The sequence below is a fragment of the Chanodichthys erythropterus genome, chromosome 20 (assembly GCF_024489055.1).
Source record: "Chanodichthys erythropterus isolate Z2021 chromosome 20, ASM2448905v1, whole genome shotgun sequence".
Taxonomy (NCBI): Eukaryota; Metazoa; Chordata; class Actinopteri; order Cypriniformes; family Xenocyprididae; genus Chanodichthys; species Chanodichthys erythropterus.
Window position 1 is genome coordinate 7,314,542 of NC_090240.1, and position 26,448 is coordinate 7,340,989.

At 38.7% G+C, this 26,448-nt stretch overlaps 2 protein-coding genes across 4 annotated transcripts in view; one reads left to right on the forward strand and one right to left on the reverse strand.

The window, feature by feature from the left end:
* The first annotated feature begins 2,117 nt into the window (after window positions 1-2,117).
* The window catches only part of LOC137009315 (calcium-responsive transactivator-like), a 56,388-nt gene continuing 32,057 nt past the window's right edge, over window positions 2,118-26,448 (forward strand). The window contains exons 1-2 of the mRNA XM_067371422.1: window positions 2,118-2,247; window positions 6,960-7,036. Of these exons, the coding sequence (XP_067227523.1) occupies window positions 2,179-2,247; window positions 6,960-7,036 (146 nt within the window). The 5' untranslated portion in view covers window positions 2,118-2,178. The remainder of the gene's footprint in view (window positions 2,248-6,959; window positions 7,037-26,448) is intronic.
* LOC137009316 (E3 ubiquitin-protein ligase TRIM35-like) overlaps window positions 16,554-26,448 on the reverse strand; it is a 58,437-nt gene continuing 48,542 nt past the window's right edge. For 2 of the 3 annotated variants that reach the window (XM_067371423.1, XM_067371424.1), the window contains exon 5: window positions 16,554-17,263. The gene's annotated coding sequence lies outside the window, so the exon portion shown is untranslated. The remainder of the gene's footprint in view (window positions 17,264-26,448) is intronic. The other variant, XM_067371425.1, reaches the window with a different exon arrangement.

Below are 26,448 nucleotides of genomic sequence, written 5' to 3' on the forward strand. Positions count from 1 at the left end.
CACATAGGGAAAAAGCTGTCTTAAATTGTAATATTTCACAATGAATTTTTTTTTTTTTTTTGGCTGAGCAGAAGACTTATTTTAAAAACAATTTTTAAATCTTACAGATCAAAAACTTTTGAACTAGTTTGTGTGTGCGTACACAGGAAAACTAGGTAATGAGTTTATTAAATTTGTTCACAATATCTGCACATTCATTATTTTATGCCTAATAATATGATGAAAACAATTTATAAGACAAGTCTCAGAATTTTGTTTTACTGTTTTATTTGAATGGTATCCACTTACTGAAAAGTAATACAATGATTTAGAATCAGTTTTAATAATATACATTTGAATTGAGACTTTGATAATCTGGTATTTTCTGATATTTTTGTTTTTGCTATGAGAAGTTCTGAATGGCTGGTTACTTTAACTAGTAGCCAAACTGGCTGGTTAGTGAATATGGATACGTGTTCTAATTTACAGAGTGATGATGTGAACATGAGTTAGCCTAATGCAACAACTCCAGGAAATCTTAACAAAATATTAATAGTTTTATATATAGGATAATATTTTAAATGACAGCCAGTGTTAATATAAAAATTCCAATGTACTAAACCTTATTTTTCAATTTTTTTTTTTTTTTTTTTTTTTTTTTTTGGTAGAGTAACATATTCAAAAATAAATCCATAACAAATAAAAAATTTAATTACAATGTGCAAAACGGCACCCATTAACAGTTCCAGTTGTATGTTTTAATTGTACACTGAATGCGTTGATGCAACCTGTGATGATGAGCTTCAGTGGGTCACACCAGCACAACATCTGTCAGTGTGGCGGAAAAAAATCCTAGTTTTATTTATAGTAGTATTACTTGTATTAAGTATCAGTATCAAGTATATTTTTTTTTTTTTTTTGGCTGAGCAGAAGACTTATTTTAAAAACAATTTTTAAATCTTACAGATCAAAAACTTTTGAACTAGTTTGTGTGTGCGTACACAGGAAAACTAGGTAATGAGTTTATTAAATTTGTTCACAATATCTGCACATTCATTATTTTATGCCTAATAATATGATGAAAACAATTTATAAGACAAGTCTCAGAATTTTGTTTTACTGTTTTATTTGAATGGTATCCACTTACTGAAAAGTAATACAATGATTTAGAATCAGTTTTAATAATATACATTTGAATTGAGACTTTGATAATCTGGTATTTTCTGATATTTTTGTTTTTGCTATGAGAAGTTCTGAATGGCTGGTTACTTTAACTAGTAGCCAAACTGGCTGGTTAGTGAATATGGATACGTGTTCTAATTTACAGAGTGATGATGTGAACATGAGTTAGCCTAATGCAACAACTCCAGGAAATCTTAACAAAATATTAATAGTTTTATATATAGGATAATATTTTAAATGACAGCCAGTGTTAATATAAAAATTCCAATGTACTAAACCTTATTTTTCAATTTTTTTTTTTTTTTTTTTTTTTTTTTTTTTTGGTAGAGTAACATATTCAAAAATAAATCCATAACAAATAAAAAATTTAATTACAATGTGCAAAACGGCACCCATTAACAGTTCCAGTTGTATGTTTTAATTGTACACTGAATGCGTTGATGCAACCTGTGATGATGAGCTTCAGTGGGTCACACCAGCACAACATCTGTCAGTGTGGCGGAAAAAAATCCTAGTTTTATTTATAGTAGTATTACTTGTATTAAGTATCAGGTCAGGTTGCTAATTAGATGCGTCTGAGCCTTTCCCATCGTTCACTTAAGGAACCGGTCATTCACGAACACTAGAGAGATGTGTGGCTTTGTCCGTCGTTTGCGTGGGAAAAAGACGTATTCTATTCGTGAATCAACAGCGGCGTTACGGGAAGCACCGGCCCAATAGAGCTGAATAGATTATACCATGAGAGACTGGAGGAGGTCAGGCTGCCTCCGACATAATAAATTCATTTATGAATGGCCGCGACAAATTCATCTCTAACTAGCTGTACTAAAATTGCACACACGTTTGTGGTTTGCAACGGCCACTTATGTTAATTGTTAATTTTTCGCAAAACTGTCATATTTGGACGATGAGACTCCCCTATGTTTTAACAGAAATACTCACCCGGAGTGTAATAAGCGCCTCGACGCGGCATAATATATACGGATAAAGCATTTATCATCATTTTTCATTGAAAACATGTCTGTTACATTTTCATCTGTCCGTCCGAGGGGGAAAGCAGAGGTCACCCAACAAACCATTCAGAAGGTAGGCGGTAGTGTTTGGACTGGGTTTGACTGTGTTGAGCGTCTGCGATTGACAGCGCTTCACTCCTGAACAAACAAACACAGAATTTGACAGATAATTATGGTAACACTGGCGCGCGCGTATTCATATTTCATCGCTGTTCATATACCGATGGGTCCTATTGGTCAGTTGTTGTGACATTATAAATGTATTTGACAGGATGTATTGATTAGCGTTAAAATGCTTTGATACTACTTTGGTATTTTTTTTTTTTTTAGTATCAAAGTTGTTTTGTAAGATTTTAAGCAAGTACAGTAGCCTAAACACGATTGATTATTTGCGCTTGTGTCTTACACCGCAGTAAAGATAGTTTGCGGTTTGATATTCAGATTTCTTTTGGCTATAAATACGCAGTGCGCTGTCATAGACATGCAAATAATACCAAATATCGTTCTCCATGATTTGTGAATTAAGGTGACGCTGTCCTTTGGGCTGAAATCAGGGTTTTTTTTCGTAGCGACTCTTAATTTTATAATGGCTATAGCTCCAAATGTTGGACACTTAGAGGAATGAAACTGGTGTCATCTTCACCAGCTTGATCTGTGAATTTTTTCACAGCAAAGCTCTTGTCCGTAAACCCCTTGGTAAGACCGCCAGTAAGGAATGTGAAATAAAAGCGTTCTTCATGTTTAACTTCTATTACCAATGAACAGGCAGACTGCTGGAATAAAATAACATTGTTTTAGGTCGAGCTCGATTTGTGAAAACTTTCACAAGAGCATTTTGTCTCGTGGTCGTGTTTCTCTTTGCTCTGCCCCCCGTTTTTTGTATAATATGATATATATATATATATATATATATATATATATATATATATATATATATATATATATATATATATATATATATATAATATTTATAATTGACCTTGTACAGATAATGTACATCACTATTCTCATCTGTGAAAACTTTCACAGTTCAGTGCGGGTCAGCTGACCCATCCCAGGGTCACTAACATCGCTATTCTGATCTGAGAAAACTTTCACAATTGAGTTTTGGTCAGCTGACCCTTCCCCGGGTCACTAACATCGCTATTCTGATCTGTGAAAACTTTCACAATTGAGTTTTGGTCAGCTGACCCTTCCCCGGGTCACTAACATCGCTATTCTGATCTGTGAAAACTTTCACAGTTCAGTACGGGTCAGCTGACCATTCCCTGGGTCACTAATATCGTTATTCTGATCTGTGAAAACTTTCACAGTTGAGTTTTGGTCAGCTGACATTTCCCTGGGTCATGTACATCACTATTCTGATCTGTGAAAACTTTCACAGTTCAGTACGGGTCAGCTGACCCATCCCAGGGTCACTAGCATCACTATTCTGACCTGTGAAAACTTTCACAGTTCAGTACGGGTCAGCTGACCATTCCCTGGGTCACTAATATCGTTATTCTGATCTGTGAAAACTTTCACAGTTGAGTTTTGGTCAGCTGACCCTTCCCTGGGTCATGTACATCACTATTCTGATCTGTGAAAACTTTCACAGTTCAGTACGGGTCAGCTGACCCATCCCAGGGTCACTAGAATCACTTTTCTGATCTGTGAAAACTTTCACAGTTGAGTTTGGTCAGCTGACCCTTCCCTGGGTCATGTACATCACTATTCTGATCTGTGAAAACTTTCACAGTTGAGTTTTGGTCAGCTGACCCTTCCCTGGGTCATGTACATCACTATTCTGACCTGTTAAAACTTTCACAGTTCAGTACGGGTCAGCTGACCCTTCCCTGGGTCATGTACATAACTTTTCTGGCCTGTTAAAACTTTCACAGTTCAGTACGGGTCAGCTGACCCATCCCAGGGTTTCACAGTTCAGAAAAGTGATGCTAGTGACCCAGGGATGGGTCAGCTGACCCGTACTGAACTGTGAAAGTTTTCACAGATCAGAAAAGTTATGTACATGACCCTGGGATGGGTCAGCTGACCTGCACTGAACTGTGAAAGTTTTCACAGATCAGAATAGTGATGCTAGTGACCCTGGGATGGGTCAGCTGACCCGTACTGAACTGTGAAAGTTTTCACAGATCAGAAAAGTGATTCTAGTGACCCAGGGATGGGTCATCTGACCCGTACTGAACTGTGAAAGTTTTCACAGATCAGAATAGTGATGCTAGTGACCCTGGGATGGGTCAGCTGACCCGTACTGAACTGTGAAAGTTTTCACAGATCAGAATAGTGATGCTAGTGACCCTGGGATGGGTCAGCTGACCCGTACTGAACTGTGAAAGTTTTCACAGATCAGAAAAGTGATGCTAGTGACCCTGGGATGGGTCAGCTGACCCATACTGAACTGTGAAAGTTTTCACAGATCAGAATAGTGATGCTAGAGACCCTGGGATGGGTCAGCTGACCCATACTGAACTGTGAAAGTTTTCACAGATCAGAAAAGTGATGCTAGTGACCCTGGGATGGGTCAGCTGACCCATACTGAACTGTGAAAGTATTCACAGATCAGAAAAGTGATGCTAGAGACCCTGGGATGGGTCAGCTGACCCGTACTGAACTGTGAAAGTATTCACAGATCAGAAAAGTGATGCTAGTGACCCTGGGATGGGTCAGCTGACCCGTACTGAACTGTGAAAGTATTCACAGATCAGAAAAGTGATGCTAGTGACCCTGGGATGGGTCAGCTGACCCATACTGAACTGTGAAAGTATTCACAGATCAGAAAAGTGATGCTAGAGACCCTGGGATGGGTCAGCTGACCCATACTGAACTGTGAAAGTATTCACAGATCAGAATAGTGATGCTAGAGACCCTGGGATGGGTCAGCTGACCCGTACTGAACTGTGAAAGTATTCACAGATCAGAATAGTGATGCTAGAGACCCTGGGATGGGTCAGCTGACCCGTACTGAACTGTGAAAGTATTCACAGATCAGAATAGTGATGCTAGAGACCCTGGGATGGGTCAGCTGACCCGTACTGAACTGTGAAAGTATTCACAGATCAGAATAGTGATGCTAGAGACCCTGGGATGGGTCAGCTGACCCGTACTGAACTGTGAAAGTATTCACAGATCAGAATAGTGATGCTAGAGACCCTGGGATGGGTCAGCTGACCCATACTGAACTGTGAAAGTTTTCACAGATCAGAATAGTGATGCTAGAGACCCTGGGATGGGTCAGCTGACCCGTACTGAACTGTGAAAGTTTTCACAGATCAGAATAGTGATGCTAGAGACCCTGGGATGGGTCAGCTGACCCGTACTGAACTGTGAAAGTATTCACAGATCAGAAAAGTGATGCTAGTGACCCTGGGATGGGTCAGCTGACCCATACTGAACTGTGAAAGTTTTCACAGATCAGAATAGTGATGCTAGAGACCCTGGGATGGGTCAGCTGACCCGTACTGAACTGTGAAAGTATTCACAGATCAGAAAAGTGATGCTAGTGACCCTGGGATGGGTCAGCTGACCCATACTGAACTGTGAAAGTATTCACAGATCAGAAAAGTGATGCTAGTGACCCTGGGATGGGTCAGCTGACCCATACTGAACTGTGAAAGTTTTCACAGATCAGAATAGTGATGCTAGAGACCCTGGGATGGGTCAGCTGACCCGTACTGAACTGTGAAAGTATTCACAGATCAGAAAAGTGATGCTAGTGACCCTGGGATGGGTCAGCTGACCCGCACTGAACTGTGAAAGTTTTCACAGATCAGAATAGTGATGCTAGAGACCCTGGGATGGGTCAGCTGACCCATACTGAACTGTGAAAGTTTTCACAGGTCAGAATAGTGATGCTAGAGACCCTGGGATGGGTCAGCTGACCCGTACTGAACTGTGAAAGTATTCACAGATCAGAATAGCGATGTTAGTGACCCTGGGATGGGTCAGCTGACCCGTACTGAACTGTGAAAGTTTCAAAAATGAGAATAGTGATGTACATTATCTGTACAAGGTCATTTATATAATATATATATATATATATATATATATATATATATATATATATATATATATATATATATATATATATATATATATATATATATATATATATATATATATATATCATATTATACAAAAAATGGGGGGCAGAGCAAAGAGAAACACGACCACGAGATAAAATGCTATTGTGAAAGTTTTCACAAATCGAGCTCGACCTAAAACAATGTTATTTTATTCCAGCAGTCTGCCTGTTCATTGGTAATAGAAGTTAAACATGAAGAACGCCTTTATTTCACATTCCTTACTGGCGGTCTTACCAAGGGGTTTACGGACAAGAGCTTTGCTGTGAAAAAATTCACAGATCAAGCTGGTGAAGATGACACCAGTTTCATTCCTCTAAGTGTCCAACATTTGGAGCTATAGCCATTATAAAATTAAGAGTCGCTACGAAAAAAAACCCTGATTTCAGCCCAAAGGACAGCGTCACCGTAATTCACAAATCATGGAGAACGATATTCGGTATTATTTGCATGTCTATGACAGCGCACTGCGTATTTATAGCCAAAAGAAATCTGAATATCAAACCGCAAACTATCTTTACTGCGGTGTGACTTACAGCATCTAAATGATCAGAGTGATACTAGTAAATCAGTTAATGTCAGTATATTATGAGTAGTTGTAATAGCCTATCATTCAGTTAATCGTAGTAGAAGTAAAATCAAAGTAATATCGATTGGTCAAAAAACATAATTGACCTTCTTCTTTACTTTTTTTGTTCCTGAGTAGATGCTGGATGAAAACCATCATCTGATACAGTGCATTATGGACTATCAGAGCAAAGGGAAAGCAGCTGAATGTACACAGTATGTATTTGTCTTTTGTTTAAGACAGATCTTTTAACATTGTGCTCCATTCTTTAATGAACATGCAAATGTTTTAACATTTAAGTTAAAGAAATGAGCAGAGCATTTGAGAAATATCACTAATATGATGTGTAGCCTACTCCAGTCCCATGAGATGAAGAGTCATTCTCCAGACAGAAAAAGCTGTTGTATTTCGCGTGGACTGGTTCGCACCTCATTGGCACTACTTTGTTGAGATCTCACGACTTGCTGTGTCATGCAATTGAGTACTATTTACTATATAGTGCTTTCAAACACTGCTTTAGGGTTCTTACAAAGCACAGAAATAAATGGACAGACAAAATAAGCAAACCAAACAATATAACTGCAAATAACTCGAATGTTAGCATACATGTTGACACATTCACTCAGTGATCCACTGATTCAGACTTCAACACTGCAGGTAATTCAGTCAAATAATTGTAAGAACTTACTGAGTGTACTTTTAAAGGAATGGACAGAAAATGGCCAAGCAAAAATATCTAGGTTTACTTTTTTAGCTGGTTATGGTATAAGATGGTTTACATATAGGGGAAGTGATCCTATTAAGCACACCTTAATATGTTAGACATAGATGTGTGAGCATACTTCTAATAAAGTGGCAAAAAAGATATAGGTAAATATAGCAGTAGAAACAACCTGTATTCCAAATGTGTCCACTACATGTGTTTTTCATTAAAAAAAAAAGAGAGGGAGAGAAACTCTCTCTATGTCCCTGTATACACTGGATTGATTTTAATAACTTTAATGTACTGGAGTAGAAGGAAAACTTCGGAACAATGTCATGTAGTTCATTCATGAAGTTATGTGAACAACACACAGCAATCCATGTATGACCTAGCATATGCACACTATGGTCAGAGCAGTAATAATGTGATTAAGGTCTTTACATGCATATTTATTGCAATTAAAATCGGTGTACACCACATAGTTTAATGTGAGAATGATTACGAGGTAATCGCATTAGCTTGATCATTTACATGAGGTAAAGTTTAATCGCAATATTGCCAAAATCCCATTATAATCTTATTATGAGGGTGCATGTAAATGCACTCAATGACTCGGATCGGGGGCACAAGAAAACCTGATAAGGACATCCCTAGTAAAAAGCATTCGCCGCAAGATAAACTATTTATAAACAGACCCTCAGAAAATCTAGTGTAATACTTTGCAGATTGATTAGATTATGGAATCCTCAGTTTTTCTGTTTTCCATGACAGCTCTCTTGGTAGGTTTTTAATAGGTTTTTATGGAGAAGAAAAAGCATGTTTTTTTTGTTGTTGTTGTTGTTTTCCTCCTCATTGGATTACAGTCTTGTTGTAGTAAATTGTGCATAAGAAAAGGAGAGTGTGATTAAAAATGATGAATTTTGAATTTTGGTCATTGTTTAGGGTTAGGGTTATGCATTATGCCACATTTTAGATTGTTTTAATTTATCTTTATGACTGAAAATTGGAGCATATAATAAAATGACTTGGGTTATGACTGTAACACCGGTTCCCTGGGGAGGGAACGAGACATGGTATCTGATTGTTGATGCTATGGGATAGGGCTGGGCGATATATCGCATGCGATTGTCACGCGCATTTCGTCAGTAAAGCCGGTTCCCTGATTACCGCTAAATCACCATCACCTGCTTTCAAATGGAGCGGCATTTAATAGACAGAGCCGTAGATCACTGACAAGCTATGCAATATCGCGTTCGTATCGCAGATGAATCGCCTTCGATAATGAATGCGATATTGCGTGGCTTGTCAGTGAACTACGGCTCTGTCTATTAAATGCCGCTCCATTTGAAAGCAGGTGATGGTGATTTAGCGGTAATCAGGGAACCACTTTACTGACGAAATGCACGTGACAGTCGCATGCGATATATTGCCCAGCCCTACTATGGGAGAGCTTCAACGTGACCAGTCTCTGAAGCACAAATTAAATCATACTAATTCTACTGACTGCCGATAGTCATATGACATGAAATGGCATGTGTCATGACTATAAAATGGCACCTGCATTGATTGTTGTCAGCTTCTGATTGGCTGAAGGAATATGCTCAGGCATGCAGCATGTCGTTCCCTGCTCCACTGGGGTTACAGTTATAACCCGAGTTATAACCAAGATGGTAACTTTTGAGGGAATTCAAAGCTCCATCTGATCGTTGACACCATAGGAATGTTAATACCCACTATGCCATACTAAAAGGATGCCAACTCTTTAAGAAGTGAAATTGTCTGCGCACAAACTTAAGGAGCAAGGACCTAAAAACACGTAGAACTAATATCGAGGTAGTAAAACTTTATAAATCTTTGTGGCGAAGACCATCCTGTCACATCACAAATGTCTTGTAAGGATTCCCTAAATAGTAAAGCTTTAGAAGAGGCCACACCCTGAGTAGAGTTGCACCCCATAAGCCTCAGAAATAGCCTACACAATCCAGTGTGCTAAAGACTGCTTAAAAAGCTGCAGAAACCCTGCTTGCATGCTCCAAAATAGACAAACAGTTGTTCTGATTTACACCACTGGCCTGAGCGGTGGACATAAATATTAAGGTCCTGAACAAGCCATAAGAGATTCAGCCTCTCCTGATCCGCAAATCGAAAAGACGGAGGACAGAAGGCCTGAAATGTCACTGAACATGGAACTGAGGAAGGCACCTTATGAACATAATGTGGCCTAGGATGTAGAATAGCTTTGACTCCACCCGGAGCAAGCTCTAAGCAGGAGAAGGCCTGCAAATCCACTACTGTCTTTATCATAGTATTTGAGAAGAAATGCCACCTTAAGAGTCAGAACTTTCTCAGAGGCTGTCTCAGAAGGTTTAAAAGGTGCTCAGGCTAGACCTTACAGGACAATAGTAAGGGCCCATGAAGGCCTAAGATGTCTCACTCACCTTAGTAAACAAGACACCAAACATGGTTGGGTGTGTCGTTAGCATAAATGGCCCCCACATACACCTTAAATATAGATGTGGTCAACCTATCAGAAAAAAAGGTCTTGCAAGAACTCCAGTACTAAAACAAGATGGCAGTTAACTGGGTCAGGGTCTGTAGTGGTCTGTGGCAAAGCATACAGGCGCAGCCTTGGCCACATCTGCAAGATGGCATCCAGCCCCAGGGCTACTGGAAATGTGAGGGAGAACCAGAGCAGTGTATCGAAATCTCTGATGCGAACAGGTTCACTTCTGCTCTGCTGAATTTCTGCCATATCAAGTTCATCACATCCCAATAAAGTCTCCATTCCCCATGCCTCAGCCCCTTTGATTTATCTATGAGACTACTGATGTTGTCTGACCGGTAACCCCTAAGATCTGGGAGGAAGTAATTAAACCCTAGAAATACCACCCTTATCTCCAGGCCATTTTTGTACCATGAAAGATGGTGACCTCTCTACAGACCTCAAGCCCAACAGCCATCTAAGATTGCCCCCCAACCTATTGGTGAAGCATCTGACGTTTTGCAATGACATGATGCCCCAAAAAGGGGACCTGAAAGCAAACCTGAGGAACTTCCTGTGCTGGGGAAGGATGGATATATGTAAGTATGTGTCTTTAAATCTATCATGACAAACCAGTCTTCAGATGTGATTTGAGATACGATGACCTTTAGTGTTAAAATCTTGAGACTGTAGATTACGGTTCAGATGACATAGATCCAAGATTGCATGTAAACCCCCATCCTTCTTGGGAACTAAAAAGTACCAGCTGTAAAGGCCCTATTCCCTTTTAGGAAGAGGAACCATTTCTATGACCTCTTTCAACAAAAAGAGATCGAACTTCTTGTTCGAATACCAGAGTCTGTTTAGTGCTCACTACTGTACTCGGCACACCATTGAATCGAGGGGGACGAGATTGAAACTGGATCCTGTAACCCCATTCCACAGTTTGCAGAACCCAAGGAGACACATTTGGCAGAAAATGCCATGCTAGCATATGGTCTGAAAGGGGTATCAGCCTCTTGAGATTGACCTCTGTCCCCCAACCTGCTTATTCTTCACCGTACTGTTGAAATGGGTACACCACATGCCCACGGTGTATCCATTTCAACCCCTAACAGCCTATTCTCAGTTTGCCTGGAAAATTCAGCCTCACCACTGTACCAGCGGATGAGTCTGGTCGGCCAGTGAATCAATTCGATTTCTATGGCGGAGCAAATCTGAGCAAACAGGAAGTGTAAACCAATCAGTGAAGGGCGGATATGGCGTTAGCAAAGCGACAAGAGAGTCAACAGCGAAAAGTAAATAAACGGCCCCAGGCAAGCACAATCGTTTTTTGGCAAGCACAGAGAGTAGTTTAACATGGCTAGCACTAGAGAAAGCGACGTTAATGACTTGTGTCATTGTTGCAGTAAGAATTTGAGAATACGTGGTGTTATTGCCAATTGTGTGTGCGTGTGACATCGTATCAGGCCATCAAGCTGTTCAATAAACTGTTTAAAACATACAGTCCCCGATCAGTGCTGAGATTCTAGATGGCATAAACAAAAATGTAATGAATCTTGACAAACTGAGGACGGAATCAAAATTGTCTCATGTCTCTCTCTCTCTCTCTCTCTCTCTCTCTCTCTCTCATCTGCTCGTGCTGGGATCAACAGCGGCGCGGGCGACACAACGAGCCTCTTTACAGATGTCAAACAAACCAAAGCTCTTTAATGTTTTCGTGCTCGCTTGAATGAGATTCGCCATGTATTTTGAACACAATGAAGTGAGAATGGAGCACAAGCTTCATTAGAGACGCAAGCCGTCTCTGTTTCTCTCAAAACCTAATCCAATATTTAATTGTACTCTTCTAATGCATTCTTGTGATCGAATCTTGTCGATTCGCTGGAGTGATTTTATTTAAAAAGACGCCATCAGCTCACGGCTGCTTTAAAAGGCTCGACTTGGCTCGCTTCGTTTATGTGTGTGCGTGTGACATTGTATCAGGCCATCAAGCTGTTCAATAAACTGTTTAAAACACACAGTCACCCGATCAATACTGAGATTCTACATGTTTTCACTTAAAAAGGCTAAAAAGAAGCTGCTTTAAGAGACATGGTCTGCTCTGCTCGATATTGAAGGGACTTTCGCCGCACTAGAGTGATGCTGTTTGCATCACTGAAATAAATGAATATGATTCGTCGGTACGTTTTGGAGTTGACTCGAATCGCAACGGATGGCAGACTGACCAGACTGATATATCTTGTAGAATATATATCAGTCTGGCCTTGCCAGGCTAATTCTCAGTCACGGTGCCCACAAAAATGCCAGTGTTGCCTTTTGCCACTGAACACAGCCTTTGCATACTGGCATCCCCTGGGATGCCCACGCAGATGTGCTTTTGATGATTTTTGGCACTTTCGTTTTTATTGCCCTTTTTTCATGCAAATTCATGGCAGATTTGCCACTGGGGATCTGTGGTGTCTGCCGAGTGCCTTTTCAGTGAAAACCGGTGACCTTTTATCCAAAGGTCCATCAAACCGGCTATCCCTCTCGGTATGTCACCCAGGGGCACATAAAGGTATCTTTCTGTGAAGTTTGGGGGCCCAGGGACACATGCAACTTATACCATTGATTTTTATAGGTGCTTCATGGACAGTGGACAATTGTCCCGAAATTGTCTCGTCACAGGCCCCTGGGACCAGAGTTCCATGTCTCTTTAGTACTTAATTGGCCCAAAAAGAGATGCTTGTCCACAAACTGCCTGCGAAATGTCAGTTGAATAAGTTGCCAGGACGTCCGAAATACAGGGGTCAAAAGGTCGAAGGGCCTCGAAATTTGGCACAGTCAACAGCCAGTCAAGGACTCCCGACTTGGGCCTCTGAGTGTTGCAGCTCTAGATGCTTCCAGAGCTAATTAGCCCTTGGGAAAGTAACTGCTGCACGAGGCCTTTACAGGCACATGCTCCCATAGAGATCTATGTACAACAGAGAGATGTGTGAAAAATAACAAAAAATATTTTTTGCATCTTTCGCCCTTTTAGTATGTCGTCGAGGGCCCTGTGAGGCAACTTTCTCTGAAGTTCAGGGGCCGAACAGGAGTGAGTGACTTGTGCAACTTATCCCATTGATTTTCACAGGTGTTATACAACCCTTGGAATGGCTCCAATTTGAAATCGGTGGCTCCTCAAGTCTGTACGATTTCATTAGGTGCTTTATTGGGTGATTTGGGAATGTTCTGGGCTGCTAATTTTCCTTGATTTTTTTTTTTTTTTGAGTACTTGCTATACGGGCCTTGAATATGTTGTGCGTGTGGACGTGATGGAGTGTTCAAAGCCCCAAGTGTTTTGCTCCAAATTAAATGCCATTTTGAATGAATGAAACAGAAAGTGCCCATGACCAACTTATTTGACATGTCCGAGATTTTCTGCGGACAGTGCTTTTTTATGCAAATTAAGCATTTTTATGAGCTGTCATGTACATGGCATTTCCTGTGTATTGTACCGTAGGTTTTACTTAATATCATTATAGTTATAAAATATGACTTATAACAATGCTGTCCACGGAGAGCCTACAGGGGCTGTCAAATTGGTTGCATGTGGGCATTTCCTGTGATTCTGCTGATTCATTCAGGAAGTGCCCATCTGTGACTTATTTGACAGGGCCCATGTAGGCAGTCCGTGGACAGTTCATTTTAAGTCTAATTATGAGTCTTGATCTGTAATGTACATCAGAATGTTAGGGTGTGTTTCCGGTGTACTTTACTGAAGGTTTTACCTAATAAAACCACTGTAATTGTGAATTATGACCTATTAGATGTGCCAATATACGGTAATACAGTATATAACGATATTGAACATGCATGGTATTATCGTGGGCACTTTAAAATATTGTGAATAATTATTTATTATGAATTATTCCGATTTTAAGAATGCATTTTAAGAATACTTTTCTATCAACCGGTTAAAATGCTCAAGTCATCTTCATATATAGCGCTTTTCACAATACATATTGTTTCAAAGCAGCTTCACAGTGACAATAGGAAAATTCTTATCAAGCTAAAGTTGGTTTTTGATTGAATCACTTCTGTTGATTTTTTTTTTATTTGCAGTGGTGTTAATCGCAGCACAGAATTCTTAAATACTTAGACTTAATAGGCTATTTATTTTTAAACTTAAACATTTTTTACATTTTAATCTGGACTACAATGTTCTGATTCTTTTTTAGTGTTCGGTAACACTTAACAATAAGGCTCCATTATTTAACATTAGTTAATTTATTAGTTAACAAACTGACAATGAAAAATACTTCTAAAGTATGTATTAGCTAATATGAATTAATGTTAGTTTCAACATTTAAAGGGACAGTTCACCCAAAAATGTAAATTTTGTCATTAATTCCTCACCCTCATGTCGTTCCAAACCCTCCTTCATCTTCGGCACACAAATGAAGATCTTTCTGATGAAATCTGAGAGCTTTCTGTGCCTCCATTGACAGCCACGCAACTGACACTTAGACAATTCTAAAAGTTCATAAAGAACTTATAAAACTAATCCATATGAATTGAGCAGGTTAATCCAAATTTTCTGAAGAAACTCATTCACTTTATATGATGAACAGATTGGTTTTAGGCTTTTATTTATGGCTTAGAGGTCAGTGCTGGTGACAGGTGGAAAAAAAGTACACACTGCAAAAAATGCTGTTCTTACTTAGATTTTTTGTCTTGTTTTTAGTCCAAATATCTTAAAGTTCTTAAATCAAGAAGCATTTTCTTGACAAGTACAAATTATTTTCTTTTTTTTAGGAAAAATAAATCAAAATTGAGTACTTTTTTCCTTAAAACAAGCAAAATAATCTGCCAATAGGGTAAGCAAAATAATCTTAGTGCAAACTGAAAACAAGATTATATAGCTTATTCTTGGTTTGAAATAAGATTATTTTGCTTACCCCATTGGCAGATTATTTTGCTTGTTTTAAAGGGATACTCCACCGTTTTTTCATATTAAACTGTTATTCCCTTAAAGGGATACTCCACCGTTTTTTCATATTAAACTATGTTATTCCCTTAACTAAGACGAGTTGATACATACCTCTCTCGTCTCAGTGCGTGCACTAAATCGCTCTGTCTTGCGGCGAAACTTTGTTAGAACTTAGCTTAGCCCAGTTCATTCAATAGGGGCCAAACAGAGAAGCTACCAAACACCTCCACGTTTTCCCTATTTAAATACAGTTACTCGAGTAGTGTAACTCGACCTAGGACGGTGACACAAAACAAAACGTTGCGCTTTTCTAAGCGTGTAAAAGGATAACTATATTGTATGGCGGAATACCATAGCAAGTGCTCGGGAGCACTTTGACTTGGCGCAGTAATATCTTCACTCGTGAAAAGTCCTCTCACCGGCCCCCGCTCTCTCTCCTCCTCCCTCTCATTTCCGTCAATAGAACCAACGTGACTTTTACAGGAGAGGGAGCGGGGGACTTTTCACGAGCGAAGATATTACTGCGCCAAGTCAAAGTGCTCCCGAGCACTTGCTATGGTATTCCGCCATATAATATAGTTATCCATTTTACACGCTTAAAAAAGCGCAACATTTTGTTTTGTGTCACCGTCCTAGGTCGAGTTACACTACTCGAGTAACTGTATTTAAATAGGGAAAACGTGGAGGTGTTTGGTAGCTTCTCTGTTTGGCCCCTATTGAATGAACTGGGCTAAGCTAAGTGCTAACAAAGTTTCGCCGCAAGACAGAGCGATTTAGTGCACGCACTGAGACGAGAGAGGTATGTATCAACTCGTCTTAGTTAAGGGAATAACATAGTTTAATATGAAAAAACGGTGGAGTATCCCTTTAAGGAAAGACTTACTTAATTTTGACTTATTTTTCCTGAAAACAAGAAAATAATTTTTACTTGTCAAGAAAATGCATCTTGATTTAAGAACTTTAAGATATTTTGACTAGAAACAAGACAAAAAATCTAAGTAAGAACAGCATTTTTTGCAGTGCACTTCCATAATGTACTTAAAGTGCTCTATTTTCACACACTAATTTTGTACTTAGTATACTAAAAAATCTTCTTTAGTACTTCTTAGTACAGTTGAGCCCAAAGTGTACAACAATTGGTAACTAAATACATTTTTTAATACAAAGATCATATGTTAAAAGCACATTTTAGTTCATATTTCATGGTGTATCAAATTAGCACAGTTGAGTACACTTAGGTGTTCTTAAGATTATCTTAAGAAGTACTAAAGAAGGAATTTTTAGTATATTAAGCACAAAATTAGTGTGTGAAAATAGAGCACTTTAAGTATATTATGGAGGTGTTATTTCTTTTTCACCTGGGGTGTTTGGAGCTGCTCACAGACTCGTGGGTTCTGGCCCAGGCTGGGACACATCTTATATATGGGACATACTTAATTCTGCATTTCTACTACAGGTTGACTACAATGTTATTACAGTGTTACTGTGTGTTTTTGAATTATTTTTTTATTAAAATATGTAAACATTTATTTAAAGTAAAACTTTACAAATGAATACAGTACTAAATAGTATGAAAATACTAGGCCTATATTAAAAATACCCTTATAATAAATGAATGAATAAATTCCATGCAAGCATATTTGTTAGAAAACCAAATCACACAAAAGAGCAGAATAATCAAAATTATGGCCTTACAGATTTTGAAGGGGGAAATTTGGTTTGTTTTAAATGTAGCCCTAAGGATAGATTTATGAGATGGCAGCAATTCCATGCTTTTCCTCTTCTTGCTTGCCTAGTGGTTTGGTGTCTGCTCGGTGAACTTCTCTTAGAGAGCTCCACGGTAGATGCCCCACCTTCACTACTTTCCTCTGAACTGCTGCCACCGCCATCCCCTCCAGTAACCGCTGCCTTACCCTCCACCCTGGTTGACGTGGCGGATCCTTCCGACTCCTTGGGGTCACCCTGTGTAAAAAAATAAATAAATAAATACAAGGAGAGGAGTTGATCATCAGTGCACAAATCAATACAACACTGTAGTGTCTATCCTGTTACAGGATATCAGTTTAACTGGTCTGACTCAAGAGGGTTCTTCGGCTCTGGTCCTAGCTGCTGTCAGGTCCAGGATTCTGGTAAAGTGCTTTTGCTTACCAGGGGGTTGCAGTGCCGATTCAAACAGCCTACTGTGTTCCATGGCTTGCTTAGCTGTTAGGTTGGTCACATAAAATGTATCTTCTGTCTGGACGTCGTGACATACATTTGGAGATTTTTAGGCAATCATCAGAGGTATGGATTAACTTTGCCTAGAAACATAAGGAAGAGTGAGAGAAAAAATATTTGTAAGATAACACATAACGGAATGCTAACAGAAACGTTCTCACGTGAGAAGACACTTATGTGGCTGGCGATGGAGCTTCAGATATCAGTAAATGTCAGGCAGCTTCATGGACTTCCATGCCTCCTGAAAGTAATTATTCAAGTTCTTGCATGGATTTGGCTTTGATGTGAAGAAAAAATACTTTGCATCCTTCCCACCCAGCAGTTTGTCCTTAATTCTCAGGAATCTTTGTGCCCACTCATATTCAAGAAGCGCAATCTTGGCTGGTCTGAGACTCGTGATCTGATCACACATAAAAAAACACAAGGCAGTCAAGAACAGAAATCAAACAGAAATACAGGCCCCTAAGACATAAAAAAAGTCAAACATTGAAGTTTATAAGATAGGATTTTTCTGAGGTTGATTTCCAAGCCCCCGCCACCACCTCAATGATCATATTCTGGTATACACCACCCCTTTGACCATAAATTAAGGCCAGGAAAGCGGAGAAGTGGCCATGAAACTTCCATTGGTTCTTTGGAGAAGGGTTGCTCTCCAGGAGATCTAAAAAAATCTCCGCAATTTAAAATGTCAAATTTATTTTGCAGTTCACACCATGAGAAGAGTATATTAAGTTGAAATGATTGGGGGAAAAAATGTATTTCAGGGATGGCTTTCTTTGAAAGAGTCCCACACTTCAGAAGGGTTGCCTTGTTTAACACCTGCTTCTCCTTTATGGCCTTAACTGCCACCTGGTGCCTGGCCACGTCCCTTTGCAGTGACTTCAGCACACTCCTTATCTCCCGCCAAAGCCCAACCAATACCTGTTTTGATTGGCGGCAGGTTGTTGGAGAGGTTTCTGTAAATGTAGTCCATATATTGGGCTACATTTTGAGTGTCAGGGCTTCTTGCCAGCAGAGTGGAGATGATGGTCCTCAGATCCTTGAAACCTCTCGACAACTGTATTGACAGCTGAAGTGGCTAGAGCAATCGGGGCGTCCATTAGAAAGGCTTTGACCACAGATGTCTCTCAGTGACAACCAAGGCAGCCATTGAATGGCCAATAGAGCAGGAGGAAGATATCATGTGTATTAATTCCTTACGGGTTACAGGAGATCTATTACAATAGCATATGGAATTAAATTATCATTTACTTGATTTGGCTGTTCTAGAAGTCCGTGTAGGGTTGTATTAGCATGACATTTGTCTGTCAGTCTCCTACGCTGTTTACGTTGTACATACAGTGCAGTGCTTCCAGGTTCTGTGTCAGAACGCTGACTCAGTATTGGCCGACGCTGATCACGTGATCAGAACGACGCATGCATGTGATGCTGACGCAGGAGCCGGCGAATGATATGCCGTTCTGGCGCAGAACCTGGAAGCACTGCACTGTATTTACAACGAAAACAGCGTAGGAGACTGACATGGAGAAGAGATTGTTGAATAAAGTCGCTACTTTTTATTTGTTTTTGCGCACAAAAAGTATTCTCGTCACTTCATAACATCAAGGTTGAACCACTGTAGACACGTGGACTATTTTAACGATGTCTTTGCTACCTTTCTGGACCTGGAAATTGGTTAATAAATTACTGTCTATGGAGGAGTCAGAGGGCTCTTGGATTTCATCAAAAATATCTTAATTTGTGTTCTGAATATGAACAAAGGTCTTATGATGTGGAACGACATGAGGGTAATTAATGACAGAAATTTCATTTTTTGGGAGAACTAACCCTTTAAGTTATAAAATGGGACATACCTTCATCTGTACGGAGGGATGTTCTGGAAAATAGGCAAACATGTTTGATGTATTTCCTCCTTTTGCAGCCACTTTGGGGCCACATTTTTTGCAAACTGGATATCTATCCTTGAGGATAACTACATGATTGTTTTTTCGATATCCAAAGCATTCCCATACTGCAAATTCGAACTTCTTTTTTTGAGGGGGGATAAAGATTAGAGATTTAAGCCTCTGTCTCTGATATTTTCTTTCATGTGTGGGTGGAGCAAGTGGAGAGTCTAAGCAGTCATGTGGAAAGACGTTGCTTATGCACAGGTGAGATTCTCCGTCTGAAGGATTTGATTTCTCAGAAATCATATTTCAAGAATGATGCATTTGAATCATCATTGAACAATTGAATCTCCCTTACCAATAACTGTCTACATCCTAACAGCTCTAAAACAGAGGCACTTTTAATAATCCTCAGCAAATTTCTGCAGCAGTCCCTTTATGAAGTGGTCAGATCATTTCTCTCTCAAGTGTGCACACCAACATGGGTGCTCAATTTTGTCTTTCAGTGAACACACAGAAATGGTTTGTGAGAACTCTTTCATCGTAATAACATCCCTCAGGTAAAGCCATCACTCAGTACTGGTGTTGCTAAAATGTTTGTCGGTCCCACTTTATATTAAGTGGCTTTAACTATTATGTACTTACATCAAAAAATAAGTACAATGTACTTATTGGGTTCATACTGAATTGTAAAACACATTTGCTGCTATTGAGGTGGAATACGGGAAAAGTTAGGGAAAGCTTTGGTGGTATAGGTTTAAGGGTAGGGGTAAGGTGTAAGGGATGGGTCAACAGTGTAATAATAAATGTAATTACAGAAATTAATTACAGATGTAATTACATGCAAGTGTTTTTAAAATATAAGTACAATGTAAAAACATGTATGTACACAATAAGTGCATTGTATCAAATTATTAATTTAAATGTAAGTACATAGTAGTTAAGGCCACTTAATATAAAGTAGGACCAGTTAGTCAATGCATCAGTGTTCCACTGATGGAAAACACAAAGTGCAAACTTTTTCAAAACTTGTTACTACTAATACACTGTACTTCTAATAAGTTATCAAATAATTATGTGAATGTATTATTTTGAATACCCATTTAATCTCCTATGTTTTCTTTTTCACTTTCTTATAAATATTCAGCTGGTTACATTAAAAAACACACATTCAGAGAGTAGCAACACTGTTTAAAACAACTCAAGAAATAAAGATTTGATTAGCTCTAAATAAAATATAAAAATCAGTAACAGTAACAAGCATGCATTAGAAATAATTTCTCATGCTTTTTCATCTCATGATGAAACATATGGAAGTAAATTAATGCCAAATGTTTTTGAAATAAAAAGCTTGTTGAATTGCTCTAACTGAAAACAAATATGCACTACATTAGCTGTACTTGCATTTAGATGCACTGTATTTTTAAGGCTTGCATTTTTATGGGATGAAATTCAACATGGTCGTATATTTAAGCTGTGAATATTTCAATTAAAAATATTTCACACACATTTTCATTATTAAAAATTCAATAATTCATATTCACATTTCAAATTTCACTTCCAAGATATTTATTCTGTTTAAAAATACAACCTATAAAATTCAACTAGCAATTTTCAGTCCATTTTATTTCGCTTTACAAATTCGCTCCCACAAATTCAGTGGTTCAAATTCGGCAGAAAATTCAACATTTCACATCCGGGAACTGCAGGAAGAGCAGTAGAGTGCCGATGCATCATCTCTATCTGCTGTTAGTCTGCTTCACCAGCAGGTGCCGCTAGCGGCTGTTTAGGAAGACCAAAGCAACGCTAGTAAATCATCATTCATTCATAAAAACGGATTTACAGAATTAGAGCAAGCATAAGTGAATATGTGATGATTATCAGGGCCAGTATAAATGCAGAAAAGCTGATAAAGACACAAAAGCTGCATTTATGTTTAATTCAGTGTATTTACGCTTACTTTCCCAGTGTAACTACAGCTTTCTGTACAGTGAACAAGATAACGTTATTGCCCGATGCTGGTGTACAGATCAAACGTTAAATCTGAGATAGACATATATTTCTCTCTGTTGTTTAGTTTCCTTAACTTTATATCGCGGCGCTGTGTTGTAATACTAGGGCTTCCCTCATCCGTCATAGGATTGCCCTGCCATCAGGACAAAAACTCTTAACACAGCTTAATGGACTCGTACAGTGATATAAAAGACCAAACTCGCATCTCATTTGTGATGTAGGTTAGACTATATAGGCTCCAAGAAAGCAGATACTGGCATAAAGTTGATTTGACGCTGAACGTTTGATTATGATACTCGCAAATTTAGGGACCGTCTCTAAAGTTACGACATTTGGTATTCACGTTTCTACCTTCTACCAAACTCTTGTAGACACACATGCACATATACATATTCAAACACACCTCACTCAAAGTACATGCATATATATATATATATACTATTTATTTATTTATTTATTTATTTTACACGTTCATCACACTATTTTTTTTTACTTTGTTCATTTTTTATTTTACCTGATCATAGATTATCCTGCTTATACAAATTTTAAATAAAATTTAGAAATAAAATTAACTAAGTAGAACTAATTGTGTGATGAATGTGTAAAAAAAAGAAAAAGTATATGTGCATGTACTTTGAGTTGAGTGTGTTTGAATATGTGTGTGTGTGTGAGAGAGAGAGAGAGAGAGAGAGAGAGAGAGAGAGAGAAGGGTGCATCACTCTTTGACCTGGCACCTATAGATGAACACTTCACAGGTAGTTTTGGTGACTAAATCATTCTCATCATATGCTATTGAGCTTTAAGTTATGGCATTTTTTTGTATAATCCAATACAGTAGTGAAATACATAGCAATCTTTACATATTACTTGACAGTTTATTTGGAAACACTTTACAGTAAGGTTCATAATGTATTAACTAATGTGAACTATCCATGAGCAACACATTTGTTGTTGTATTTGTTAATCTTTGTTAACGTTAATAAAAATACAGCAGTTCATTGTTCATGTTACTTCACTGTGCATTAACTAAAGTTGACAAATACAACTCTTGGTTTTAGTAATGTATTATTAAATGCTGGAATTAACATTAACAAAGATTAGTAAGTGCTGTAGAAGTGCAGTTCATTGTTCGTTCATATCAACTATTTAATATAAAGTGTTACCTTTTATTATAATAAACATCAAAAATCTAAAAGGTTTGCATTATACCTGACAGCTAGATGAACAATTTACAGTTGGTTTTGTGACTAAGTCATTCTCTTTAAATGCAATTGAAGGTAGAAACGTGAATACAGAATGTCGTAACTTTAGAGACGGTCCCTAAATTTGCGAGTATCATAATCAAACGTTCAGCGTCAAATCAACTTTATGCCAGTATCTGCTTTCTTGGAGCCTATATAGTCTAACCTACATCACAAATGAGGTGCGAGTTTGGTCTTTTATATCACTGTACGAGTCCATTAAGCTGTGTTAAGAGTTTTTGTCCTGATGGCAGCTATGACGGATGAGGGAAGCCCTAGTATTACAACACAGCGCCGCGATATAAAGTTAAGGAAACTAAACAACAGAGAGAAATATATGTCTATCTCAGATTTAACGTTTGCTCTGTACACCAGCATCGGGCAATAACGTTATCTTGTTCACTGGAGAGAAAGCTGTAGCTACACTGGGAAAGTAAGCGTAAATACACTGAATTAAACATAAATGCAGCTTTTGTGTCTTTATCAGCTTTTCTGCATTTATACTGGCCCTGATAATCATCACATATTCACTTATGCTTGCTCTAATTCTGTAAATCCGTTTTTATGAATGAATGATGATTTACTAGCGTTGCTTTGGTCTTCCTAAACAGCCGCTAGCGGCACCTGCTGGTGAAGCAGACTAACAGCAGATAGAGATGATGCATCGGCACTCTACTGCTCTTCCTGCAGTTCCCGGATGTGAAATGTTGAATTTTCTGCCGAATTTGAACCACTGAATTTGTGGAAGCGAATTTGTAAAGCGAAATAAAATGGACTGAAAATTGCTAGTCGAATTTTATAGGTTGTATTTTTAAACAGAATGAATATTTTGGAAGTGAAATTTGAAAGGTGAATATGACTTATTGAATTTTTAATAATGAAAATGTGTGTGAAATATTTTTAATTGAAATATTCACAGCTTAAATATACGATTGTGTTGAATTTCATCCCATAAAAATGCAAGCCTTAAAAATACAGTGCATCTAAATGCAAGCACAGCTAATGTAATGCATATTTTTTTCAAATAGTGCAATTCAACAAGCTTTTTATTTCAAAAACATTTGGCATTATCTTACTTCCATAGAAACAAGTGGGCTTATATGGTGTGAGGGTTTATTAGGGTCACTTCCCCTAACTTTGCACAGACAGGGTTGTTAAGTGATTCTATCATGATTACTTGCAGTGCTGATTGCTTGCCTGCCACACTTTCTATGTTTTTAGGCCTGTTTCACACATAGTCTGCTCTCTATACACTGAGTACACAGCCATTTGGCTAGCGGTGGCCCTGATCTGCTGGATTCAGCAGCTCTGGGCGATCTGGAGATTAGAAAATGCACTGTGTGTGTGTGTGTGTTCGTGTATACATGGATTATGAGGACACAAATGTGTATAATGACATGGGTATTACAACATAAACATGGTTTATGAGGACACTTCCTGTGTCCTCGTAAACCAAATGGCTTAAAAAAAACATACTAAACTTTGTGTTTTTTTTTTTTTTTTTTTAATTCCTAGGTTTAGGAGTAGGGATAGTGTAGGGGGATAGAATATACAGTCCAATATAAAAACCATTATGTCTATGGAGAGTCCCCGTACACCACATATACAAGTGCGTGCGTGTGTGTAACTGAATGTAGATTGTTGAAGCAGCCAACTCTATGGATTGAGGATCCATCCAAATTATTTACCATTATGATTTAAATGTGGCCTTCCTCTGCATGTGATTTCATGATGATCAAGTTTATAATAGCTCTTAATCTCCCCTTCTCATGAACAATTTCATAATTTATGGTTACTATTTAATAAATATTTACTGTATTAACTCGTCTTGCTCATGCGATATGTGTGAAACAGGTGTTTATGTAAAACATGCCAGGTCAGGTCAAAATCATGTTCTGTGATAACTAACAGCTGAGCATTGTACATAATTGCTCAAAAGTACCCCTAGTTAGATGAAAGGAGGTTGGTGACATGGGAATAGCCATCCGAGACATCATTATGTGAGCTGTAGACCTTAGTCAGGGTATAGACATATTAGGTACACATAGGGTACTTGAGTATTGAATTGATAGGGCTGGGCGGTATATTGAGTTTTGGAGATATATAGCTATAGATGAGACAATACTGTCTATGTCAATATGGTTTGATGCGACCCTCCACCACTTTAGCTTTGCATGCAAACCAGACCCCGCCCCCTCCATCACAAGTTTGTCTGTGACATGGAGGAAAGCACAGCGCTGCACGATCCACACTGCCGAAGACGATCTGGTTATTAAAAAATAAAACAATGTTCAATTATTTGGAGATGGTTTCTATTTAAAAGATCCAATGAGCAGCAAAAACAGGCCTTCTGTAAAGGATGTCAAAAAGTGGAAGCACAAATCTCTTCCAACACTTTCAACATCACCATAAAGTGCAGTACGATGAGTTTTCAGAACTTTGTGCTTGGTCTGCTACAACCTCAGCCACGAAGACTAAAAGTTTTATGTCCTAAAATAAAGCTCGTTGGAAGCTTCTTTTAACCGTACCATGCCTTCTGAAAAGTTCCAGATGGCGTGATATAACTTAAGTAGTAGCTTACCACATTGCTAAAGATATGGTTCCTGTTGCAACAGTGGAACAGGAAGGTTTTAAAATGCTGCTAAAAACGTTGACCTGAGATACCGGTTACCCAGTCAAAAGTAAGTTCTGCCAGAAATGAACACTGAGGTCAGACGGAAGCTTTCTGACCAGATTGCAAAAGTGACTAATTTCGAACTGGCAACCGATATATGGTCAAGCAGGACATGCGAGCCATATATGAGTTTGAAAATACATTGTATTGAAGACTGGGAAGTGAAAACTTTGTCTACAAACCAGCGATTAACCCCAAGACCACACCGGGGAGCATATAGCTGAAGCCTTGCAGGATTCATCATGCACTTATGAACTGAAAGCTTGGCGAAAAGGAGGAAAAGAGGAAAAGAAGAGCTCACTGAAGTCCAGATTCAGCTGGGTCAGTCACAAAAGTCCTGTCTGTGGACAAAAAGTCCAGGCTTGTTCATACATGGCAGGACATCAAGGTCCTGGAGTCACTCCAGAAGGCTCTGAAACCACTTCAGGACTTCACAGATGCTCTGTCAGGTGAGGAGTATGTCACCATCTCATATGGCAGACCTCTACTATACACTTTTCAACACAAGTCTCCTGGCACATGAAGAGGGTGACAGCGAGCTATGCAAATCAATCAAGACCTGCATTGTTGATACCTTAATGCCAAGTATGCTGACGCAACAACTAGTGACCTTTTGGACATGGCCTCACTTGTGGATCTACGGTTCACAGACAAATACATACAAAGTGAAAAGATCAATGCAGTGAAAAACCAAGCTGTTTTAGAGGCAGAATCTCTGCTGGCTGATCAGGGTAGCAACTGTGCGCACTGTGCCTATTCCTACAGACCAAGTAGCAGTAATGCCACCAACAGCAAAGAAGAAGAAGAAGTCACTGGCAAGCTTCTTCACACAGAGCACAGCAACCACAATCAGCACGGTGCTGACACGGAGGGAGGCTATTGACACTGAACTTTTAAGCTACTTTCAGACAGTTAATGTAGAGAATGACACAATCCTCTTAAATGGAGGGAGGAACATAAAAACACTCTTCCCAGTACTGAGCTACCTGGCAAAGAAGTATCTTTTGGTACCAGCCACCAGTTCTGAAAGGGTTTTCAGCTGCAGTGGTAACATTGTAACCTGCCACAGGCACCCCATCCATCCATCCATCCATCCATCCATCCATCCATCCATCCATCCATCCATCCATCCATCTATCTATCTATCTATCTATCTATCTATCTATCTATCTATCTATCTATCTATCTATCTATCTATCTATCTATCTATCTATCTATCTATCTATCTATCTATCTATCTATCTATCTATCTATCTATCTATCTATCTATCTATCTATCCTCTCTCTCATATATATATATATATATATATATACAGTGGGGCAAAAAAGTATTTAGTCAGCCACCAATTGTGCAAGTTCTCCCACTTAAAAAGATGAGAGAGGCCTGTAATTTTCATCATAGGTACATTTCAACTATGAGAGACAAAATGAGAAAAAAAAATCCAGAAAATCAC